General features: G+C 33.2%; 2 protein-coding genes across 2 annotated transcripts in view; one reads left to right on the top strand and one right to left on the bottom strand.

Annotated features, from left to right (window-relative positions):
* Positions 1-19,929, top strand: part of LOC133201185 (anaphase-promoting complex subunit 4-like) — a 56,767-nt gene that overhangs the window by 19,195 nt on the left and 17,643 nt on the right. The gene's annotated exons all lie outside the window — the stretch shown is intronic.
* On the bottom strand, positions 1,159-12,995 carry LOC133201187 (uncharacterized). Its single transcript, XM_061336975.1, has 3 exons — positions 12,567-12,995; positions 4,167-4,680; positions 1,159-3,525 (listed from the first exon to the last, which is right to left on the bottom strand). Exons 1-3 carry the CDS (start codon positions 12,630-12,632, stop codon positions 3,158-3,160), a joined length of 948 nt encoding a protein of 315 aa, XP_061192959.1. The 5' UTR covers positions 12,633-12,995; the 3' UTR covers positions 1,159-3,157.

Genomic DNA, 19,929 nt, shown 5'->3' with positions numbered 1-19,929 from the left:
TTTACACTGGTTCCTATGATCAAAATATCTTAACAACTGTTTGAGGAATTCTGTACAGATATAGGCAGATAGATAAATATAGGTGAAAATCAAACATTCTTATATCTTCAGCTTCCTGGTTAATGTTCTATACCCAAACATTTGGTATGCTTTATATCTTGATACTGAATCATGTAAATATATGAAATGTTTTTGTATGGTACATGTATATCAATAACTGAAAAAACTCTTTATATGATTTCTCAGATTTAATTATAGAAACCTTTGGCTAAATAGTGAAACTAAACTGGTCTTAAGAATGGTTTTGTTTTGCTGTTGCAAATTTTTCAGACAAGTAATTGTTAGATGCTTAGAGTATTACCGTCTCTGTCAACTTGATTTCTGACCTTGAAGTGGCTAAAAAAAAAAAGGGCTTATCCCTTTTGTCGGGGTTGTGGGTGACCTATAATTATCTTACAAGGCTTCATCTTTTAAATGCTGTCACATTATTTTCATACTATGGTTTCATCATTTTCATCTGAATACCAATTTTCATTGTTAATGTGGTTGATCCAGTTCACAACATTAGGTAATCAACTTAACTACAAATTAAATTTTACTAATGGTAGAGTAGGACAAAGTTGTTATCCATAAATCAGTGAAACTTTATTTTTTTTTTGTCAAAACCAAAAATTTTTATTCCCATGATATTAATGCAACCACACTATTAGGTTACTTTACAGTTCTCAGGCTGTGATTAAATTATAGCAGCTTAATTAACCTTTAGGTACTAGACTTCCATTTCTCCATAGGCTGCTTAGGCATTAAGATTTTGGATACATGTATCAAGCGGCTTTGTAAATCAGAGAGTGTGTTTCCTGACAAGGACAAGACGTGACTTTTCTTAAATAGCAAAAGTAATTCCCTTTAGTTGGAATTATCTAGACTTGCTTAAACCCATGTTTTATTTAAAACCTTTGTTAATGTCAATTGAACAAAATATTAAAAAATAATTAAAACAACAACATAGAGACTTGAGTAAGTCTAAGATTTACCCTACAGCCATACAGATAAATGATTCCTTTAATTTCCCTCCTGAAACACATGATTTGTGCCCTCCATTTAAAGATTCTTGCATTAGTAGATTACTGACATCCTGTTTTTTAAAACTAAACAGCATTCATCTTTCATGTTTCTTTATTCATAGTCAAATCACAACATAAAAGCTTATCAAAAATTTAATGTAGTTATAATCCACATATGCTCTTTGAGGAGCTTATTTCCAAAAAAAATGGTTAAATCCCTCTCACTCGCTAGACACAAGAACTCTCATTCAAAAACACCTTGACTGTTCAGGGACATAGAAAACAAAAATTAATGCTCTGTAACTTGCATTACCTAAAACACAAAGAGTGGGACAAATTCAGATTTTCTTGTTTTGAAAAAAAAAAGTTGTTTTTTTTCTTTCGGATGGTAAAATACTCTATTAAAATGTTCAGACACTACAAAAAATGTGCTAGTCTTTTCAAAGCATTACATCATTAAATATTTCTGCTCTGATGAACAGACATTATGAAGGTAAAGAAGTCCGAGGATTGACAAGACATTTGCATAAAAATATTGGAATGCAAGCTAAATGCAGTTTGCATAATCTAGGCAGGTGCTGTTAGTGGTAGGGACTAAGGTTTGCTAGCATTAAGTCACTTCTTTTCAATTTATCTCGTTCCCTATCAATCATTATTTTAATTACGCAATGGCACCCAGTACAGATTATAATGTATCACAATGGAAACAGTTTATCTAAATCAAAATTAGGATTGTGTTACTGGCCAATAAAATTGTCACAGAATTCTTTCAGAGCAAGCAATGATAATGTAATCAAATATATTCTTTTCTTTATGAGCTTATATACATAGTGTCAATGATACGTTTAATTGCAACACAATGAATTCGGAGAAGATTCTTGTTTGTGCATGATATAAAAACTGAGAGAAAAATATCTAACAATCTATATGTAAAGTGAGAGAGGATTATACAAGCATTAATACTTTATTTCACAGATTATTATTTTTTTTTTATTTTGACAGATCCTAATTTTTTTTTGTCCTTCTTAAGAAGTTGTTTGTTAACAGTTTTTCTTTTCTTTTTTTGACAAGACAAAAATATGACAAAAGTATAATTTCAGAACTGATGGAAAGGGATACATTAAAACTACTGTAAACATACTTTTTTTCACAGGGTCTTAATTCTGTGGAATCACAATTTCTGTTGAATCAATGGGTAGAAATTACACGGAATTTTTTTTTTTTTACATGTAGATTGCCACTACTCTACGTACACTGGGACAAACTTACAAAAAATTTGTAACCGTGTATACGGCATAAATTAATATCGTGCAGAAAAAAGTACTTCTACAGTTGCAGAAAAAAGTACTTCTACAGTACTTTAATCTAGAAGCAACTCAGAAATTTCCAACATCACATATCATACAAATGCCACATTAATCCTTATCCTTAATGTATGGTGAATTACAGAGGTTATGGAACACTATGTGCTTGTAATCACGTAAAAATTTACAAAAATATACATCATCTCTTGTGTATTTATTGACTTATGATGATTTAAATGCATTTAACAAGTGCATGAAGACATAAATAAAAAGAAGACCATAATAAGAAAGGGCAATGTGAGTAAAAATTGTGAATTCTCCACAGTTACAAACATTTCATTCAGAAACATTCACATTTTCACAGACAATACTTGACTAGCCAGTTAATGCTACGTACTGAATTAAAACAAAGGAATTAATTTCCACAAGTCATCATAACATAGAACATTATGTCCATAATGATGGAAATCTAATATAAGAAAAGAAAATGCAATTCAAATGTACATCATGTACACTAAGGAGTTTCTATGGTGATTTTGATAAAATGACATGCCTTAGGATTGAGGAAAGGAACTGAAGTTCATGGTCAATGATTTCACTCAGATATTTTATTCAGTTCTCCAGTGATGATGTTGACATTTAAGTCAAAGATAGCTGCATTAGATTACCCTTGAGTCTGTTTTTAAATTAGACTTTATAAAGGTGAATTTGGCTTTTAGACACAGTCCTTGGTTTAATGTTGATGACTAGAGTATAGCACCATTACAGTTGTGTTGGATGGACATTTTGTTACTTTAGTTTTCCCTTTTCTTTCAGAACAAGTCCTCTGTGTTTTGCGTGGCGTAAATGTCCATTACTGAGAAAATACTTTTTCAGAAACTTTCTTCTGTATGAAGGATTATGTAACAACTGATCAGTTGTCTGTTGCTGTGTGTATTTATTGTTCAAATGAAGAACAGAACTGGGAGTTCCTAACTGTGGAGCAGTTTCTGACATTGATTTTGATTGGCTGCCTACTTTTGCTACCAATTGGCTGGATATCTGAGAGGCTTTTGAATAGATGGTTTTCATTGGATGATGAGACTGGTTGTTTCTGTGGTGCTTGTAGTGTTGAGCTGTTACTGTTGGTGGCTCCAATGCACCACTGCAGTTAGAATCTGAAAGCAGAGAATATTTATAAAGAAAAATATAAAAATGTAATAAAATGTTCTTTGCACATATTTCTGTATCACAACTTATTTAACAATCATGATTCACCATGCTAAGTCCAGTTAAATATTTTATATTAAGTCTCGTCAGCTGTTGGTTTTTAAAGTGTAAAATAATTCTCTGTGATAAATCAATTTTGATTTTAAGAACATTATAGTTTTATTTAGAGCACGCTGCATAAAGTTACAATGGTTTGTTTACCCAGTCTTTCAAACTTGACTGTAATTCAATAATTGGAGGAGAAGCAGATGGTGGTTGTCATACTTTTTGACATGACCTCTTTGTTGATTGAAAATAAATCTGATGGTTTTTTGGCAGACTTAGTGTCTTTTATGGTTCAAACACAGATTTACAGGAGGCTATTTAAACTTCACTCTGTGATTATAACTTCATTCATCTCCATTACACACTTCAAGAACTTCCCAGAAGTGAGAGTTTATGAACATGCACTAGAATTCATTTGCATTTATTGTCTGTATTTTACAACTTCCCTTTAGTTCAGTAAAAGTGGCGACGGAAGTTTTCTTTCTGAAATTAGTCTATATTTAATGATATTTTTCAATTGTTACTTTTTAAAAGTAAAACCTACCTGGTGATTCCCAGAATTCCACAGTAATTAATGAATGCATTGCAATCCAGTCTTTTGATTGGAAGAATTTATTACAGTCCCACAAAGCAACATGTCCAACGGGCAGATTAGAGTGTTGTGTGTAGGTTATCACTCTGAGAATGCCCTGCTTCCCCCAGAAGTTTTTCTTGGTGTGGACGGGGTCCATTTCATGCAGTTTGGAGACACTAGGATATCCATACTTATCGGCAAGGAAAGGGCCATACGCTATAGGATGATAGATATACTGGAGTCTATCTCTACCAACAACACTGTCTTCTCCAAACTTGGACAGTCTAATAAGGCTTTTCCCAAGGGAGTGAACCCCACCAATTTTATTTAGGGCATAGGACAGTCGCAGTGCACTTGTATCGTGCAGGAGTTTATCTGAACGGCAACCAATCTCCTGGATAAGGTGGTGATTCCTGAATTTGCCGCCATGATGTTTGTAACCCGGGTAACTGGCGCGAAGTTGTTGAAAATTTGGCAGAACTACCTGGTAAAAGAAACATGGTAAACATTAGAATTGTGATAGTAAAGCTTACAAAAAAGAGACACATCCATTTAATTATTGTTATAGGCTATGCTAAACATTAATGTTTGGTTATCCTTGTTCGTGTTGTGTACATGTGTATACAGTTGAACCTATGCATCTCGAACATCAATATCTCGAATACCATGGATACGTCAGAGCGAGTTGGAAGTCTAAACCACTCTTTCTTTATGTATCATTTCTCAAATTCTTGAATATCCCTAAAATTTATTTCATAAATAAATTATTATTTAACATTATGATAACTTTATTATTTTTCTTACATTGTAAATTCATCATCGGTTCTAAGGTTTAAGGTTGCACCAAGGATATTTTCCCACAAGTACGGACCCTCCTATCAGTGTAATCACGCGGCTAGTGCCAATTTATTCGAGGCTTCTCAAAACATCACGTACACTTGACTTGATGAGAAATATTAAAGACAGGATCTTTTAAAACAGCTCAGTTATTAAAGACTGCCAAAATTTTATTGAATATCTATCTTATCTGAACTTACATCAATATTATTGGTATTAATGTGTCCCATGGGGCGTTTCGTCTTGGGGTTGAATTACAGTGCCACGCGTGCCCAAGTAACAATAGATTTATGTAGATAGTAGTAATTCCCATCCAGAATCGTCGTAAAGGAAGGTAATTAACAATGATTAATAAATATTTAATTAACAACGGATATTGTCTTGTTATCTTTACATATATTTATACAGTTAAAGAAATGTTTTTTCTGTTACCTTGCCAAATGCGTTTTGATCGTTCAAATGTAAAATTTATATTTTTCTTAATACAAAGATCAAATGATTATTATATAAAAGACATCTATTCAAGCAAGTGAAATATGTTCTACCCCAAAAGATTTGTAAAGCGAAAAATTTGATTCCGTCTGATGCTTTATCCAACAATTCAACTCGACAACAGGATTTACATTGGAGGGCCTCCGTCTTGGTACAAACAACAAAGACGTGTGCGTTTTTGATTATCACCTTTAATGTGTTTGAAGTGTATTGTAATGATCGATATCTTCCCTTTTGATAGATTTACAACAAAATTTTTCTGTTTCACTTTTAATCTTTGTAAAGTATTTAGGGTAAAGCAAAAAAATGTAAGTTATTTTCCACACAGGCGCAAGTTCCAGTTTTCTACTTATAGACTGGGTCATTATTATTTTTGAAATGTTCAAACGGGTGATCACATGAAGATTTTTTCTTCGGGATACTCGATTAGAAATGAGCTTTAACGGTTAATCTATGCAAATGAGTATGGTTTAATTCGGATCTAATGGAACGGAACTTCAAACACCCTGTATATCTTTAGTAAAATTGTAAGATTTTACGAGGGGGTTTCGGCAGATTAACTTGATTTATTCCTAACAAATGCTAATTTTATCTCGATTATCTCTCACTCCGAATCACTACTATTTTAACGAGCGATGTATATCGTTCTACTCGGACCTAAACTTCAGTAAAATGACCATTTAAAAGCCGTGATATTATTATTGCAATCGGATACAGCGCTCCGAGATATGATCTGCTGTTGCAAAAATGGAAAACTCCAAGATAAACAAGGAACAATGGGATGGGGACTATTGGTTAAACCAACAAATGACTTGTGTCTACACGGCCATCTGCCGCGGAGTTGTGCGTGGACTTTTACAGGCTTCCACTATCCGTCCGCCGATTATCCCCTAAATAAATATTAAGGTCTATTCACATTTCTTATCACCAGTCAAGCTTGTTCATTAGAAAGTAATTAGTTTGGAAAGATTTGTACTTCCGATACGAAGTTAAATATTACCGCGATCTGTTGTCGTCTGTAAACAGTCGCGAGCGTTCTCCTGTTGATACCTGCCGTACACCGGGTACCTTTTATAGTTAGAAAAAATGCAGTTCACAGCAGCAGAGGAACTCAGAAATATTTCTGAGCAGATTATATTTTTTATGTTGTTGTCAAATTAATTTATTGCAGTTGCAAAGTGTCAGTATTGGTTAGCGATTAGAAATATTTAAACGTAATGTTTTATGTCTACGATGACGAGGAATATCTAACTCGAATTCCATTTTAACCAAGAAAATAAAGTCTATTAAATTCTCTTGTCGGCGCTATCAAACCAAAATCGTGTATAAACAACTTTCTAGAGAGTTTATGTGAAGTTTTCAGAGAGGGTAGTTTTTTGGATTCGTCTTTGAAGTCAACTATTTGGTTGATAAACTGATTCTGTGTCAAATTGTTTGATTTTTTTAAGGGATAAAATGAATGTGGACCTTATAAACAAGATCACCCGAGTCGAAAAAATCTTCAAATGTCGACAAAAAGAAACACAGTATACACATGGTATGATTAAAACAGAAAAAATCAAGGACGATTATTAACTGATTGAAAAACAGGACATTACATAATGGTTACGTACACGTCTGCAAGTTGTGGTAATATAGAAAATTTGCTAAAATTGTGACATTGTTAAAGGATAGGGGTTTAAACAAAGGCCGTAATGGTACATGTACTTGATATAAAGTGGTCCCGTTCTGTTTACAGAGGCTGTTCACTTTGTTGACAAAATGTGTTGAATCAAGATTTCCTATCTGAACAAGAGACAAAAACGATATCTACATCAAATGAAGCCACGCTGCACAGAATCCACGAACCCTCAAAGATAATTAAAAGATAACACCTTGATAAATTTCATAAAAATAGCCCAGAAGTGTGGCGGATTTATGAGATGATAATATCGACATGAGATCTCCGTGGACAGCTTGGGGAGGAAATGCGCACCAAATCCTATGTTGACAAAGTATGACAAAGTAAAGAATATTGGAAGCAGAACCAAGGTGTCTTTGCATGCACGGAGGCATGTGCTGTTGTTCAAACGCTATCTCAACGGGCCCAGATTACGACAAGCATTCGAGGAACGCCACCACAGGGAACGAGTCCAGGGGTTGTCATCTTTTTAAAATTTCATTTGTCCGTTGGTAAATCCCTAAAGAGTCATTTGAAATCCTTTTTCACGAGGATCAGTAGAGATTACACCTAGCTGCACCCGCATTTAAAATTCTTGTTTGTCTAAAAACATTCCTTTCTTTGCCAGATTACGGTGTTGTCTTGTTCCCCCTTTTCACTTTCCCTAATATTGATAACCGTATTTACATTTTTATGGGGTGTTTCATTAAGTTAAACATTTTTCTGTAATAGAGACAATGTAATTGGAGGACATTCCTTTACTTCCCCTTTTAAATACTTCGTTCAAAAAGTCCTCTTTTTACCTCGCTCTTACTTGGCTGGTACCTGGCTTTTCAATATGAGCTAATTAGTCGAAGAGTCAACCTTTCTATGTTGACATAGCTCTCGATTCGGAGATCATTGTGGTGTCGATGTCTTTGCCTATTCTGTTTACAGTCGCTGAAGATCCCTATAACTTGACCGTTAACTTCGGGTCCTAAAACTTTATCAGGTCATCGTATTTAATATTGTTCTCTCTATAGTTTTGACGGCAGGTGGTTAAAATCGTACCCAATCAGTGTTCGTCTTTTAAAACAAAACCCTCATTTTATTTCAACAGAACTTGGTGAAAAATGGAGAAATTGGCAAAGAAAAACTGTAAGAACCTTCTATTGTCATTCGACACACATACCCCGGTAAGCAATGTACATGTCTTAAATCAAAACCACAAAATTCCAGTAACATCCTTAATAAAGTTAATTTATTATTGTTATAATCTACTTAGTAAGTGCTAATTGAAAAAGTAGAAGTCAATATTTAATATTTTTAGCCTCTTGAACTCAGATATAACTATATATATTATTCAAACCCCGAAAGCAAATATGCGTTGTATTTATAACTCTTCTCAAAAACCACAAGACCGCATTTAATTGCGTTACCCTAGTCTTTTTTTGACCTTGCACTATAAAAATTAAATGTTATTATGGCTAGCATAACGATTATAATGAAAGGGGTTTTAAAAATCCTTTCCCATTCTGATTCATTAAGCTCCATTTTATAATGAATTTTCTCTTGTAAATTGGATTATTAAAATGCATTTTAAGTATTTACCCTTGCAAATTTGAGCGATTGAAGGAGGTAGATTTCTAAATACTGTGCGATATTATTTAGAGTTTAATTCGAGGAGGCTTGAACTTTATTCTCATAACTGACAAAACAGTGAAGAGAAGATATGTACAGTATAATAAACAGAAAATATTACATGCCTGAAGAAGGGGTAACAGAGTATGTCAACCAAGAGAGCCAACTCTCTCAATTATAATATCTAACAATTTACAAATTTTGCTAAGTTGATTAGTATTGGTTACATTAAAAAGCATTTCAAATTTCAAAACATTTGGATTCAAATGAAAATACTTTGACAAATACATAACTCTTGAGTTCTTTATAGACACATCAGTACATTTAAATAAATAATGAAATTCATCCCCAATTTCGTTGCTGTTACATAATTTACAAATTCTATTTTCTCTAGGGATGTTAAACCATCTACCAGTCTCAATTGGTAATTTTATATTCCCAGTTCTAAATAAACAATATTTCTTGGATTGTTTAGGAGGCAAATTCAACAAATAGTCTTCAAAGATTAATGATTTTTTAAAAATTCTATAGTTCAAACCTTTAGGGGAAGTTTGTACATCACTAAACCATGTTTGCTTAAACTGATCTAAGAGAGTGGTATATACCTTATTTTTTAGCCAAGATATATTAATTGAATTTTCATACCACACATAAGTCAATCCACATTCATTTAAAATTTTCTGAACAAAATCACACCATGGATTCTTACATATTTTCAATGCACATAAAAGTTTTGCAGACAATTTAGAGCTCTGAGCATTAATAAGTTTACCCCAAAATGAGATCATTCTAACTTTGATATCAATTAATAAAGGGTGTCTACCAAGTTCTCCGTACACCATAAAGTTTGGTGTTGATGTTTTCAAGCTTAGAATATGTTTACAAAATTTTAGGTGTAATTTCTCTATTAGTTTAGTATTGTGAAAACCCCACATTTCACATCCATATAGAAGTAATGGTTTGATAATTTTATCAAACATGTCTAATTTACAATCCATTGATAAGTTATGTTTTCTACATCTACCAATAACACTATACATTGCTTTAGTAGCTTTGTCATATAATTCTTTGGTATTTAAATTGAAAGAATTACTTTTACAAAATGTAACACCTAAATATTTAAAGTTGTCAACTATATCAAGCTTGGAGCCTTCAAATGTAAAAGAGCTATTATTTTTACCTCTACCAAATATTACAACTTTTGTTTTCTTACTATTAACCTTAAGGTGCCATGTCTTGCAATATTTAGAAAACGTATTTAGCATGTACTGAAAATCATCTGCGTTTTCTGATAACAAAATAGTATCATCTGCATATAATAAAACAAAAAGCTGTAAGTAGAGATTTAGTTCTCTTTCGAGTTTTTCTGACAAACAAGGTAAACCCTTAGCTTTGTTTCCAGATAAAAATTCCTCAAGGTCATTCAAGTACAATGAAAATAAAAATGGTGACAAATTCTCCCCTTGCCGAACTCCTATACTACATTCAAACATTTCTGAACTTATTCCATTAACTACTACTTTTGATTTAATACCTTTATACATGTTGGTTATAATCTTAAAGCATTTTCCATCAATATTATTTTGTAGAACTTTATTCCATAGTCCGACATGCCAAACCGAATCAAATGCTTTCTCAAAATCTATAAATGCACAGTACAATTTCATTTTATGTCTTCTAAAAAGTTCTACAAGAGAATATAATGAAAAAATATGATCTATTGTACCCATACCTCTACGAAAGCCTGCTTGATTTTCTAAAATGAGTTGTACATTATCAGCATATGAGTTTAATCTTTCATTAATAATTGCAGTAAATAATTTTCCTAGACAACTCAGCAGTGTGATAGGTCTATAATTCTTAGGATCAGTATTGTCCCCTTTATTTTTGTATACTGGGATTATGTTTCCACAAGCCCACTGAGTGGGTATTACACCAGAGTCAAAAATTTTGTTGAACAATTCAGTGTATAAATTCAGCATGCAGTCACATGAATTTTTAATATATTCATTAAAGATTCTATCATCACCACAAGCCTTGTTATTTTTCAACATATTAATACTGTTGCGCACTTCATCATGTGTTATTTGTTGGTTAATTTCATGATTGAGCTGAACATCAGCTACAATATCAAGCTCTTCTTGTGTTAATACTGAGGGCTCTGACTCTTGTTCATTAAAATTTTCGTTACAGCATTCTTTATAATATGTAAAAAGGTCATTCAAATCAGCATTACATCTTTGCTTATTGCAGTTTGTGTTCAGGATTTTCCAGTACTCTTTGGGGTTTTTTGTTCTTAAATTAGTGAGTTTCTTTTTCATTTCTACTCTATGTTTAATGTTAGTATTTTTTAATTTATTCTTATATATTTTTTCTTTTTCATACAAGTCAGCTTTAAAAATTTCCCCTCCAAATTTTTTTGGCAGACTTTTTCTTAATTTTAATTGATTTGCGAGTTTGCGTATAGAGTTTTGCTCTCAAATTGTATTGTTGATGTATTAAAAGTGAAAGTTTTGTAGATTTCTTTTTATATTTAAGCATTTTCAGGCCAAACAAACAAGTATCTTAAAATTCTCTCAACTGTTTTCTTGGTCTCCAACATAGAAAAGGTCGGTATATTGTGACCGAAGCATGCAAGTTATGCAATTGTATACGAGAAACAAGTTGCAATTTACACGACATATAAAACATTTAACCTGCTAAATCGGGGGTTATGGGAAAAATGTGTATAAGGACTTCGTGAGAGCATTGTACGACTGAGCCACATGGTCTTCTATACGCGGTACTTATCTTGCAATTTGGAGAAGTCCAACGCATTACCTCGCTGTACAGTGTAAATCTACACTGTATTGTTACCCAGAATTAATTTGTAAGAGTACACTTCGATGATTTTGTCAACTGATTTAAACTTAAACAGCCTCTGGTATCTTCTTTTAATAATGTAGATATGATCTTTTGGCGAAATATTGCACTTTGAATTTTAATTCAGTTGTGCACTAAACCAAAAAGTTAATACATCTCGCCTTTCAAAATGTATGGTATGTCTGAAGCCAAGCATGACATTGCATTACCAGGGCTTGTGCAAAAAAAAAAATGTATTAATGTCCTACTTGGGAAGTTTTGAGAAAAAAAGACAAAATTGTCAAAACCTCCAATGAAACTTCATTTGGATTTTCTCTGTAATGGTCATTCCAACTCCAATAAACTATTTGTATAAAGCAAGGACAATTGGAAAATAAGATAACTCAGGAAAACCAAAATTCGTCACATCAACTTTAAGGCGATGCCCCCTTTTAAGAAAACAATTGCATTAAACGTTTTTCGTGCTATCAGGGAATCTTCCCACCCAGGAGGGAGGGATTAGTTTACAAACATTGGTTCACGGTTTTTGTCATGAAACTGGTCTTACGTAATCGACGTTTCACAATTAGCTGTAAAAAAATCGTGTCGGGAAAATATTCAACTGTATTTCTCGGTGCACATGAGTAATAATTCCATGCCTGATCTGGAGCAATTAAAAATCAGATCGTTAGGAAGGGAAGGCTGGACATTCTGTCATTTTTTAGCATAAAAAATATTCAAATCAAACATTTTTGTCCTATAAAAACAGGAAAAATTTGTGGTTTAGCAGCTGAATTTTTTTTTGTCAGAGTTTGAAAGAAACTGCGCGTGAACATCGATGCATATTTGCTGACAGCAGTTTTATATTTTAATGATTCAGTGAAGTTTAATATTTTGTCATGTGGTTTAAAAACACTTACCGTATTAGCAGTAACGCACCACCACAGGTTAAATAAGAACACCAATATTTGTTGTTTTGGTCCCATGTCTCTCAAGGCATTTTTTTTAACTGTCCAGTTAAAAACAATAAAGTATGTTAAAATAAAGATCGCAATTCTCCACGTGTTACATCATTGAGGGTTTCCTGTGTAAATGTGTCAATTGGTCCCTGATAACCAAGATAGGCAGAAAAGTCCACTGCTAACACTCACATTCAGCTTGTCCTATTTAAATATTAAAATCCATGTAGAGAGTTTAGATAGGAAGAGGACAGTCCCACTACAACACTGATAAATGTATGCCGCGCTGATTACCTGGCAAAACGCTTTTTTCCAGCAGACCTTCAAACTCTAAATACTCCTTTTCCTGTATACGAAAACAAGGTCTAACTTTAAATGTAAGCGCTGTTCATTTAAATTAGCAAGGTATGAATGAGATCCTACAGTCGATGTGTTTTTGAGTCGATAGAGTTTTTGAGGTTTTGAAAAGGCACACTGTCGTGTATCTGGGGGCGTGGTCTTTTTATGCAAAATCCTCAAAACGGAATCGTTAATTTCTTTGATAACTCCAGTGATTTTGGTATGTTGTTGAATTGAAAAAAATATATACTGTTACGCATGATTGAAAGAAGCATACGATGTAAGGTGTCATGAATTTATTTTACGGATTACAATAACCATTATTTTTTTTAAATTACATTTTACATCTGCAGCCGATGAAGCTTTGGCGTCATTAGTTCCTACGATAAATTGAAATATTTTTTTTCACAATTTGTCATTAATTGCGGGACTCGGGGGAATCAACCTCGAGGGCTGATGACAAACTATTAAATCTTATCATTATATAGATGGAGGGTTTTGATGGATGACTATTATACTGTCAGTTGTTTGTAGCGCTGGAGAGTTAATGACAAACGGACAGAATGTATTAAATAAAATTACCTGTTATCATTACAATACAACACATCTGTGAGATGATCTGTAGCATTACGGCATCGTAATTTAATTGTTAACCTTTATTGAATATTTATTGTGTATAAGACGTAGTTTATTACACATGATATTAGTTAATGAAATACAGAAATCACATATTTTACAAACATTTTTCGCACACTAGTGTTAACAAACTACAAATGAGTACCGGATAATGTCAATACAAACTGAAAAAAATCTACCACATGGAAGCTACATCGTAAAATTTATGTTGTAATCTGGTGGGATATAAGGTTATTAAGGTCTTCCGTTTCCAACGGAAGACCTTCTACTGATTCTGATGGTTAAGATTATTAAGGTCTTCCGTTTCCAACGGAAGACCTTCTACTGATTGTACTGATTAAGATTATTCTTTTTTTTTTTTTTCCTAGACGCCAACTTTGAAGCTTCATATCTTCCTAATTTCTGAACAGATTTTGTTCAAATTTTCAGAGCTTTTAGACTTTACAAAACACTTTCAGAATACTGTAATACAATTCGGAAATTACCTTCTGTTCACGAGTTATTCCCCTTTGATTGAAATTTTTATGCCTCTGGTTTCCAGACAAAGGCTCGGAAACTGTAATAATTGGAGCACAATACCATTTGAAATTGAAAAGAAGAAGCATTGAAGTTGTGCACATCGGTTTTTCTTTCTTGATTTTTGCATTAAAAATGGCGCTAGAGAGGGGTCAAAATTTAGAACGCGAAAAAGAGCAAAAATTTTGACATATTTTCCTTTATATCTTTAAAACTAAAAATAATTTGTTAAAACATGTAGAATAAAAGTTGTGCATAATTGCAAGGGCTTTCATATTATACTATTTAAAAGGGGCTGGCTCCTATAATTCGGGATCCTGGGCCCTTAAAAGTTTTTGCTTTATAACTCAAAAACGGTAAATATTTCGATCTGGATCTTGGGAACAAAATTGTTCTTTTACACCTTTTTGATCTAATGAAAATGTTGTTTTGTTCGAGTATACCATGGGTATTGCGTAATACGTATTAGAAAGCAGGCCAGGTAACGTTTTTCATTCGGCAAGGAAATCAGACCTCTTCATGTGTATAACTTAAACAGACTTGCTATCAATAATATACCCTGCGGTATTTAATGTTAATTTTCTTTTTAATAAGGTTTAAAACGTGGTTTATGGTTCACTATTAAATTATTTATTACAACTTGTCTTTCTTTTCTTCTTTTTCTTCTTAAATTAGATTAATAGTGTTCAAAAGCGGAGAATATTAAATCTATCTTTCTACGTTTATTATTACAACAAACTTTGTAAGTGATTTTAAACTGTATGCATTGAATAATTCACGATCATTAGCTGTATGCATATTACGGTCTCCATGTTCAGCTCGATATTTAGTTATGTAACCCAACGCGCGAATCCCACGCTGTTGATCGAGGTCACCAGTGTACTAGCCACCTGTGGCCATAAACAAAGCTAGTATTTGTGATCGCGTATAATGTCAATTTTGTACAAAGAGCTATTAATTAATGGAAAGTTATGTTTTTAATTATATCGAATCAGTAAGATTACTTTACCGATCTTTTATAATCTTAATTCCAAACACTGGTGCATAAAAATCATTTTAAATTTTAATCGCTGTTTTTGTTTGTTCACGCAACAATACATTTAAAAAAGTATTGCTCTATCCCGTGTTGTATTTTAATTCATCTGCAATTGTAATTGAATGGGGACTTCGGTAAATAATTGTAATTACTACGCATGCTACGCACATATTATTTTTACCATCACTCTTGTGAATGTCCATTTATTATTTATAGAATTAAATAAACATTAACATAAATGAAAATTCCTTCAAATATACAAGTCATGTATTTGTAATATAGCAAACAGTTTCATCCATCTCTGCCGCTTTGTGTCTTAGGTGTTGTAGTCCAGTCCTCGTTTACATACACGTGGCCACAGAGAGCCGCGGGCACCTCGATGTTGAAATACATTGTGTACTCTGATAGTTGCTCTACACAGCACAAACAACTAACGTGTACATGCAGTGAAGTAATTGGCAAAGATTGTTTGAAAAATATAAACTCGCATGTGTTCGCTACGAAGCATTCATTTTAAAATTTTATTTATATGTAGATACCTTATAAGAACAAAATAAAGTAAATGTATAACACCTAGAACAATGTTTAAAAATTAAAATACAAATAGCGTGTGCTCGGAAGGGAAGATGGCTTAAAAGGGTGTGTCTGTGAATGCTTAGATCTAGCAACACACTTCGCAAAGTTAAGCATACTTGTGTCCAAATCCTTTAAAAGTGGGGGAAATCCCCAATCCTCGCACCCTTCCTTTTTGAATCTAAAAATATATACCATACTGAGAGTTGTATATAGAGCGGGAATGTTATTTTATTAGTCCTTAAAGGCACAACTTAAGAAATGACTTATAATTTTTTTTTTAGATAAGATTGTTTCGTGATAAAGCTGTGATAAATCTTAGGAACTTCTAAAGTTATAACTTAGGCATATCTTAAGATAACTTAGGAAACGTTTTTGAAACAGGCATGTCAAGCATTCAGTCAGATCTATTACGACATCCATATTACCATATAAGAGAATGAAATTTTGTTTTGTATATAAAGTGGTTATTACAAATATGCGTGTTACAAAAATGTATGTTGAAATCTTCAAAAGCTATCGAATTATTTACTTCTCGCAACAAATATTGATTTGGTTCTAAAGAAATTGATTTCCGATTCACAATTTATCTGCATGCGACATTTTTTTAAAATCAGAAATGGTCAAATGAACATGATGAATGAATTAAGCGTAGAAAATTAGGGTGGGACATGCCAGACGTGCGGTAATCATATAAAGCCATAAGAATAATTCTGCAATAGGAAAACTTCAGCTATTATTCTTATTTTGAAATGTTTAACTAGCTTGCGTGAAGAAAGAAATCTTTCATTTTCTGGGTAAACATTTTTTGTCTCTGATTTTCATTCTAGTTGTTTTTTTAGTCATATCGGATCTTTCAAATTATTTCATCTTATCTATGTTGGTCATGTTGGTGATATACTTTTTAAATTATTGTGGCCGAAATTACAAGAGATCCATTGCGTGTGAACCAGCGACCTGCGTTCGTAAACTAAACATCTTTTCGTCGTTTAATGTTGAAACATACACTATATTAAATTTTAAAAAAAAGTTAGCAAAATATAAATCAGTCTTTAACTGCATTTAACTGCGTTTCACATATACCCGGGTTTTGTGTTTGTTTACAATTATGTAACCTAATTATGTAGCCGAGGAAGCAGCTATGAGTGCTCATACACAAAACATTGTCGTTCTATATTCATTTTGCTGACACAATGATTTACGGAAAATTATTTTTTAAATCATACCGGGTCATTCAATTAAATTATTTATTCTTATCTTAATTTGATTTAATTTAAATCCAAAACATTCTATTAAGGACGTATAAAGGTCCCCGATTTCATGAATCCTAATCTTTAAACTGCATACATGTACATGTATTTAATAAACGATTTATTTCTCAATTACATGTATGTGTTATTATATGTTTAATTTCGGAGATTCATTGCGTGTAGTTAATTCTGCAGATAATTCTAACTTGACACACAAGGTTTGCACACAAGAATTCAAAAGAGATATATTTTGAAAACAATAAGACGCATTGCTTATAACACTTTTACATTATTTTCTTTTTAAAATGGCTATCTTTATGATTACACCAACTCTGAACATGCTATGTGAAAAACTCTGTCGTCTATAGTTTGGTAACTCCAGCATATGACAAGTACATGTGCTTTTATTAAACTCCCAATTTTCCATTAATGCCCACAAAATCTACCTATAGCTTAAGATCGATAATATACCGCCCGACAATCATACCAATATAAAACAATAGCTGCTGATTTGATTGACAGGCCAGCAATCTGTGCTACCTGATACTGTAGTCAGAGTTTGCATGCTTAGAAAGCAATTACACGTACCTGGTCACGCGTCAAACGCTTTCATGTACCGCTTGAAAAGTCGCTTTGTATACACTCTGGTAAAAACTTATATATTTGTTGGTAATTATATTTCACAAAATAATTGAGAGAAGAGAATTAAATTTTGAGTTCATTATTTTTTATTTTCACTGCTGTTTTGTACATTGTACTTGTACGCGATATGTCGCCCAAGATAACTGTACAGCTTTCCGAAGAAAAAAAAAATTGGCGTCTATTCGAGCCCCTTTTCGCCTTCAATGTCCTCTTCAAAACATGCCTGTTTACAGAGAAGAGATCATAATATTCAATAAAATATTTCATTTTATATGTAATTTGATTTGTATGTATAAGTATCTGAAAGGCTATATTGTGCTGAATTTTTTAAAATACATGTTTTATGTAATACATATTTTTTAGCATACGATAAAATATCGGCAAAACTATAAGCTTAATTATTTCTAATGTCCAGAACTGTGTAACCTAAAATCCATGCATTTAAGAAGTATGTTAACTTTTTATAATTTAATTCCACTTGCACGCGCGGTTCAAAAGAAAAAAAAATGTACAAGGAGTACATATACATGGACTTGAATATAACAAATTTATTAGCACACATCTAATGATGAAAATGAACATAATTGATAATACACTTTTACAACTTTATTTCAATGATAAGTTATTCTTAAACTTTACTTCAAATGTCAGAAAGGCCAGCACAGCCAAACTACTCTTAATTGTCTCTGTTTTAATTACAATGTCAATCACAATAACTCTTTTCTTTAGATCCCTTTATTTCTTATTTGCACATAGTTACATGAAATCCATGCACGGCGCTACACCTGTCAATCAGAATTGTAAACTCCGGATTCCACAGAAACATTTCCCATGTGGTGTAAAATATTCTTTAGGTCAATTCTAATTTTACGCTTTTATAGATACAGTGTAATATTTCGAAACAACGTTTTAATTAAGGCTGAAGATGCATGCTGTGAATTTATCAAACCTGCAGTCCTAACTGACGATTCGTTCTTACATGTATATTATAATCAATCAGAGAGTCCAGTATTTGTGAAAAATTTTGATTGAGATTTCACTTTCCCTTCAGGATAAAACGATTGATTAAATAGATTATGCATATGAGATGGATACCTGTACTACAATATGTACATATAAATGTATACTTTTCACTTTGTAACAAGAATCTGTTATTGACAATTAAAAGTGAAGAGTTTAGGTAAAAGACTTTGACAAATGACAAGTTATTCCTTCTTAGTCACTATATAGCTTAGAGCTATATGGTCGTGCCCCCCCCCCCCCCTCCCCGCAATTATGGTTTTATTTTTTATTTTTTATTTTTTATTTTTTGCTAAGATATATAAAAAATTGATTGATTGTGCCCCGTCCCAGAAAAAATGAAATTGCTTTCTACAGGCTTAAGTCAGAACATGATTTCATAATGATAGTACCTTTATCAAAATATTTCTACCCCTACGATTCGTAGTCGTGGTTTCGAATACCACCACGTCGCCCGCCTGGCGCAGTGGTTTGAGCGTTTGCTCTAGAGTCGCGGAGTAAGGAGTTAATCTTTACGTCGCGGGTTCGACTCCCTGTGCGGGACATGGAGACCGGTCCTTTGCATGAGACCGTATAAACCGAGATCCCGTGTAGCAGTAGATGCTGGCACGAAAGAGATCCCTCACTGCTCAATGGCCTTGAGTGTCGAGTATAGGTCTGAATTTGCAGCCCTCCACCGGCAAGTGGTGGCGTTTCCATACATGTATATGAGTGAAAAATCTCGACGGGAACGTTAACACACAAACAAACAAACAATTTCACTACAGAACGTGGAGTGTGGTCCTTCGGATGAGGCCGTATAAACCGAGGTCCCGTGTAGCAGTAGGTGCCGACATGAAAAAAATCCCCCACTGCTCAATGGCCTTGAGTGTCGAGTATAGGTCTGAATTTGCAGCCCTCCACTGGCAAATGCTGGCAGCTCAAGGGACGTTAAACAACAAAGAGACAATCAAACAAACATTTTTGTGTCGCCTGCAGAGTAGAGCAGCACTTAGCGATCAATTTACCTGGCGTCTGTCTTGCTGTCCGTCCGTCTGTCACACCTTATATCTCGAGAATTGTAAGAGGTATGGATTTGATAATTTGCACATATAGCTTGACACTATGGCTTTTGTATTTTTCCATGGCTTCCGATCTAGATATCCTTGAACTTGACCTTTGACCTACTTTTCAAAATAACCAATAATGCCGATATACAACTTCATTTTGATATTTATGAGGTAAGTCTTTGCCATTTAGAATGTGCACTGTTTGTCATAATACTAGCGTTACAGTCCACTTGACCTTGACCTTTGACCTATTTTGTAAAATA

Source organism: Saccostrea echinata, unplaced genomic scaffold, assembly GCF_033153115.1.
Source record: "Saccostrea echinata isolate AGI-Se365-2 ecotype Australia unplaced genomic scaffold, CSIRO_AGI_Sech_v1 ptg000042l, whole genome shotgun sequence".
In the NCBI taxonomy this organism is placed as follows: domain Eukaryota; kingdom Metazoa; phylum Mollusca; class Bivalvia; order Ostreida; family Ostreidae; genus Saccostrea; species Saccostrea echinata.
Note: the sequence above shows the minus strand (reverse complement) of the source record. Positions and strands in the feature narration are given on the sequence as shown.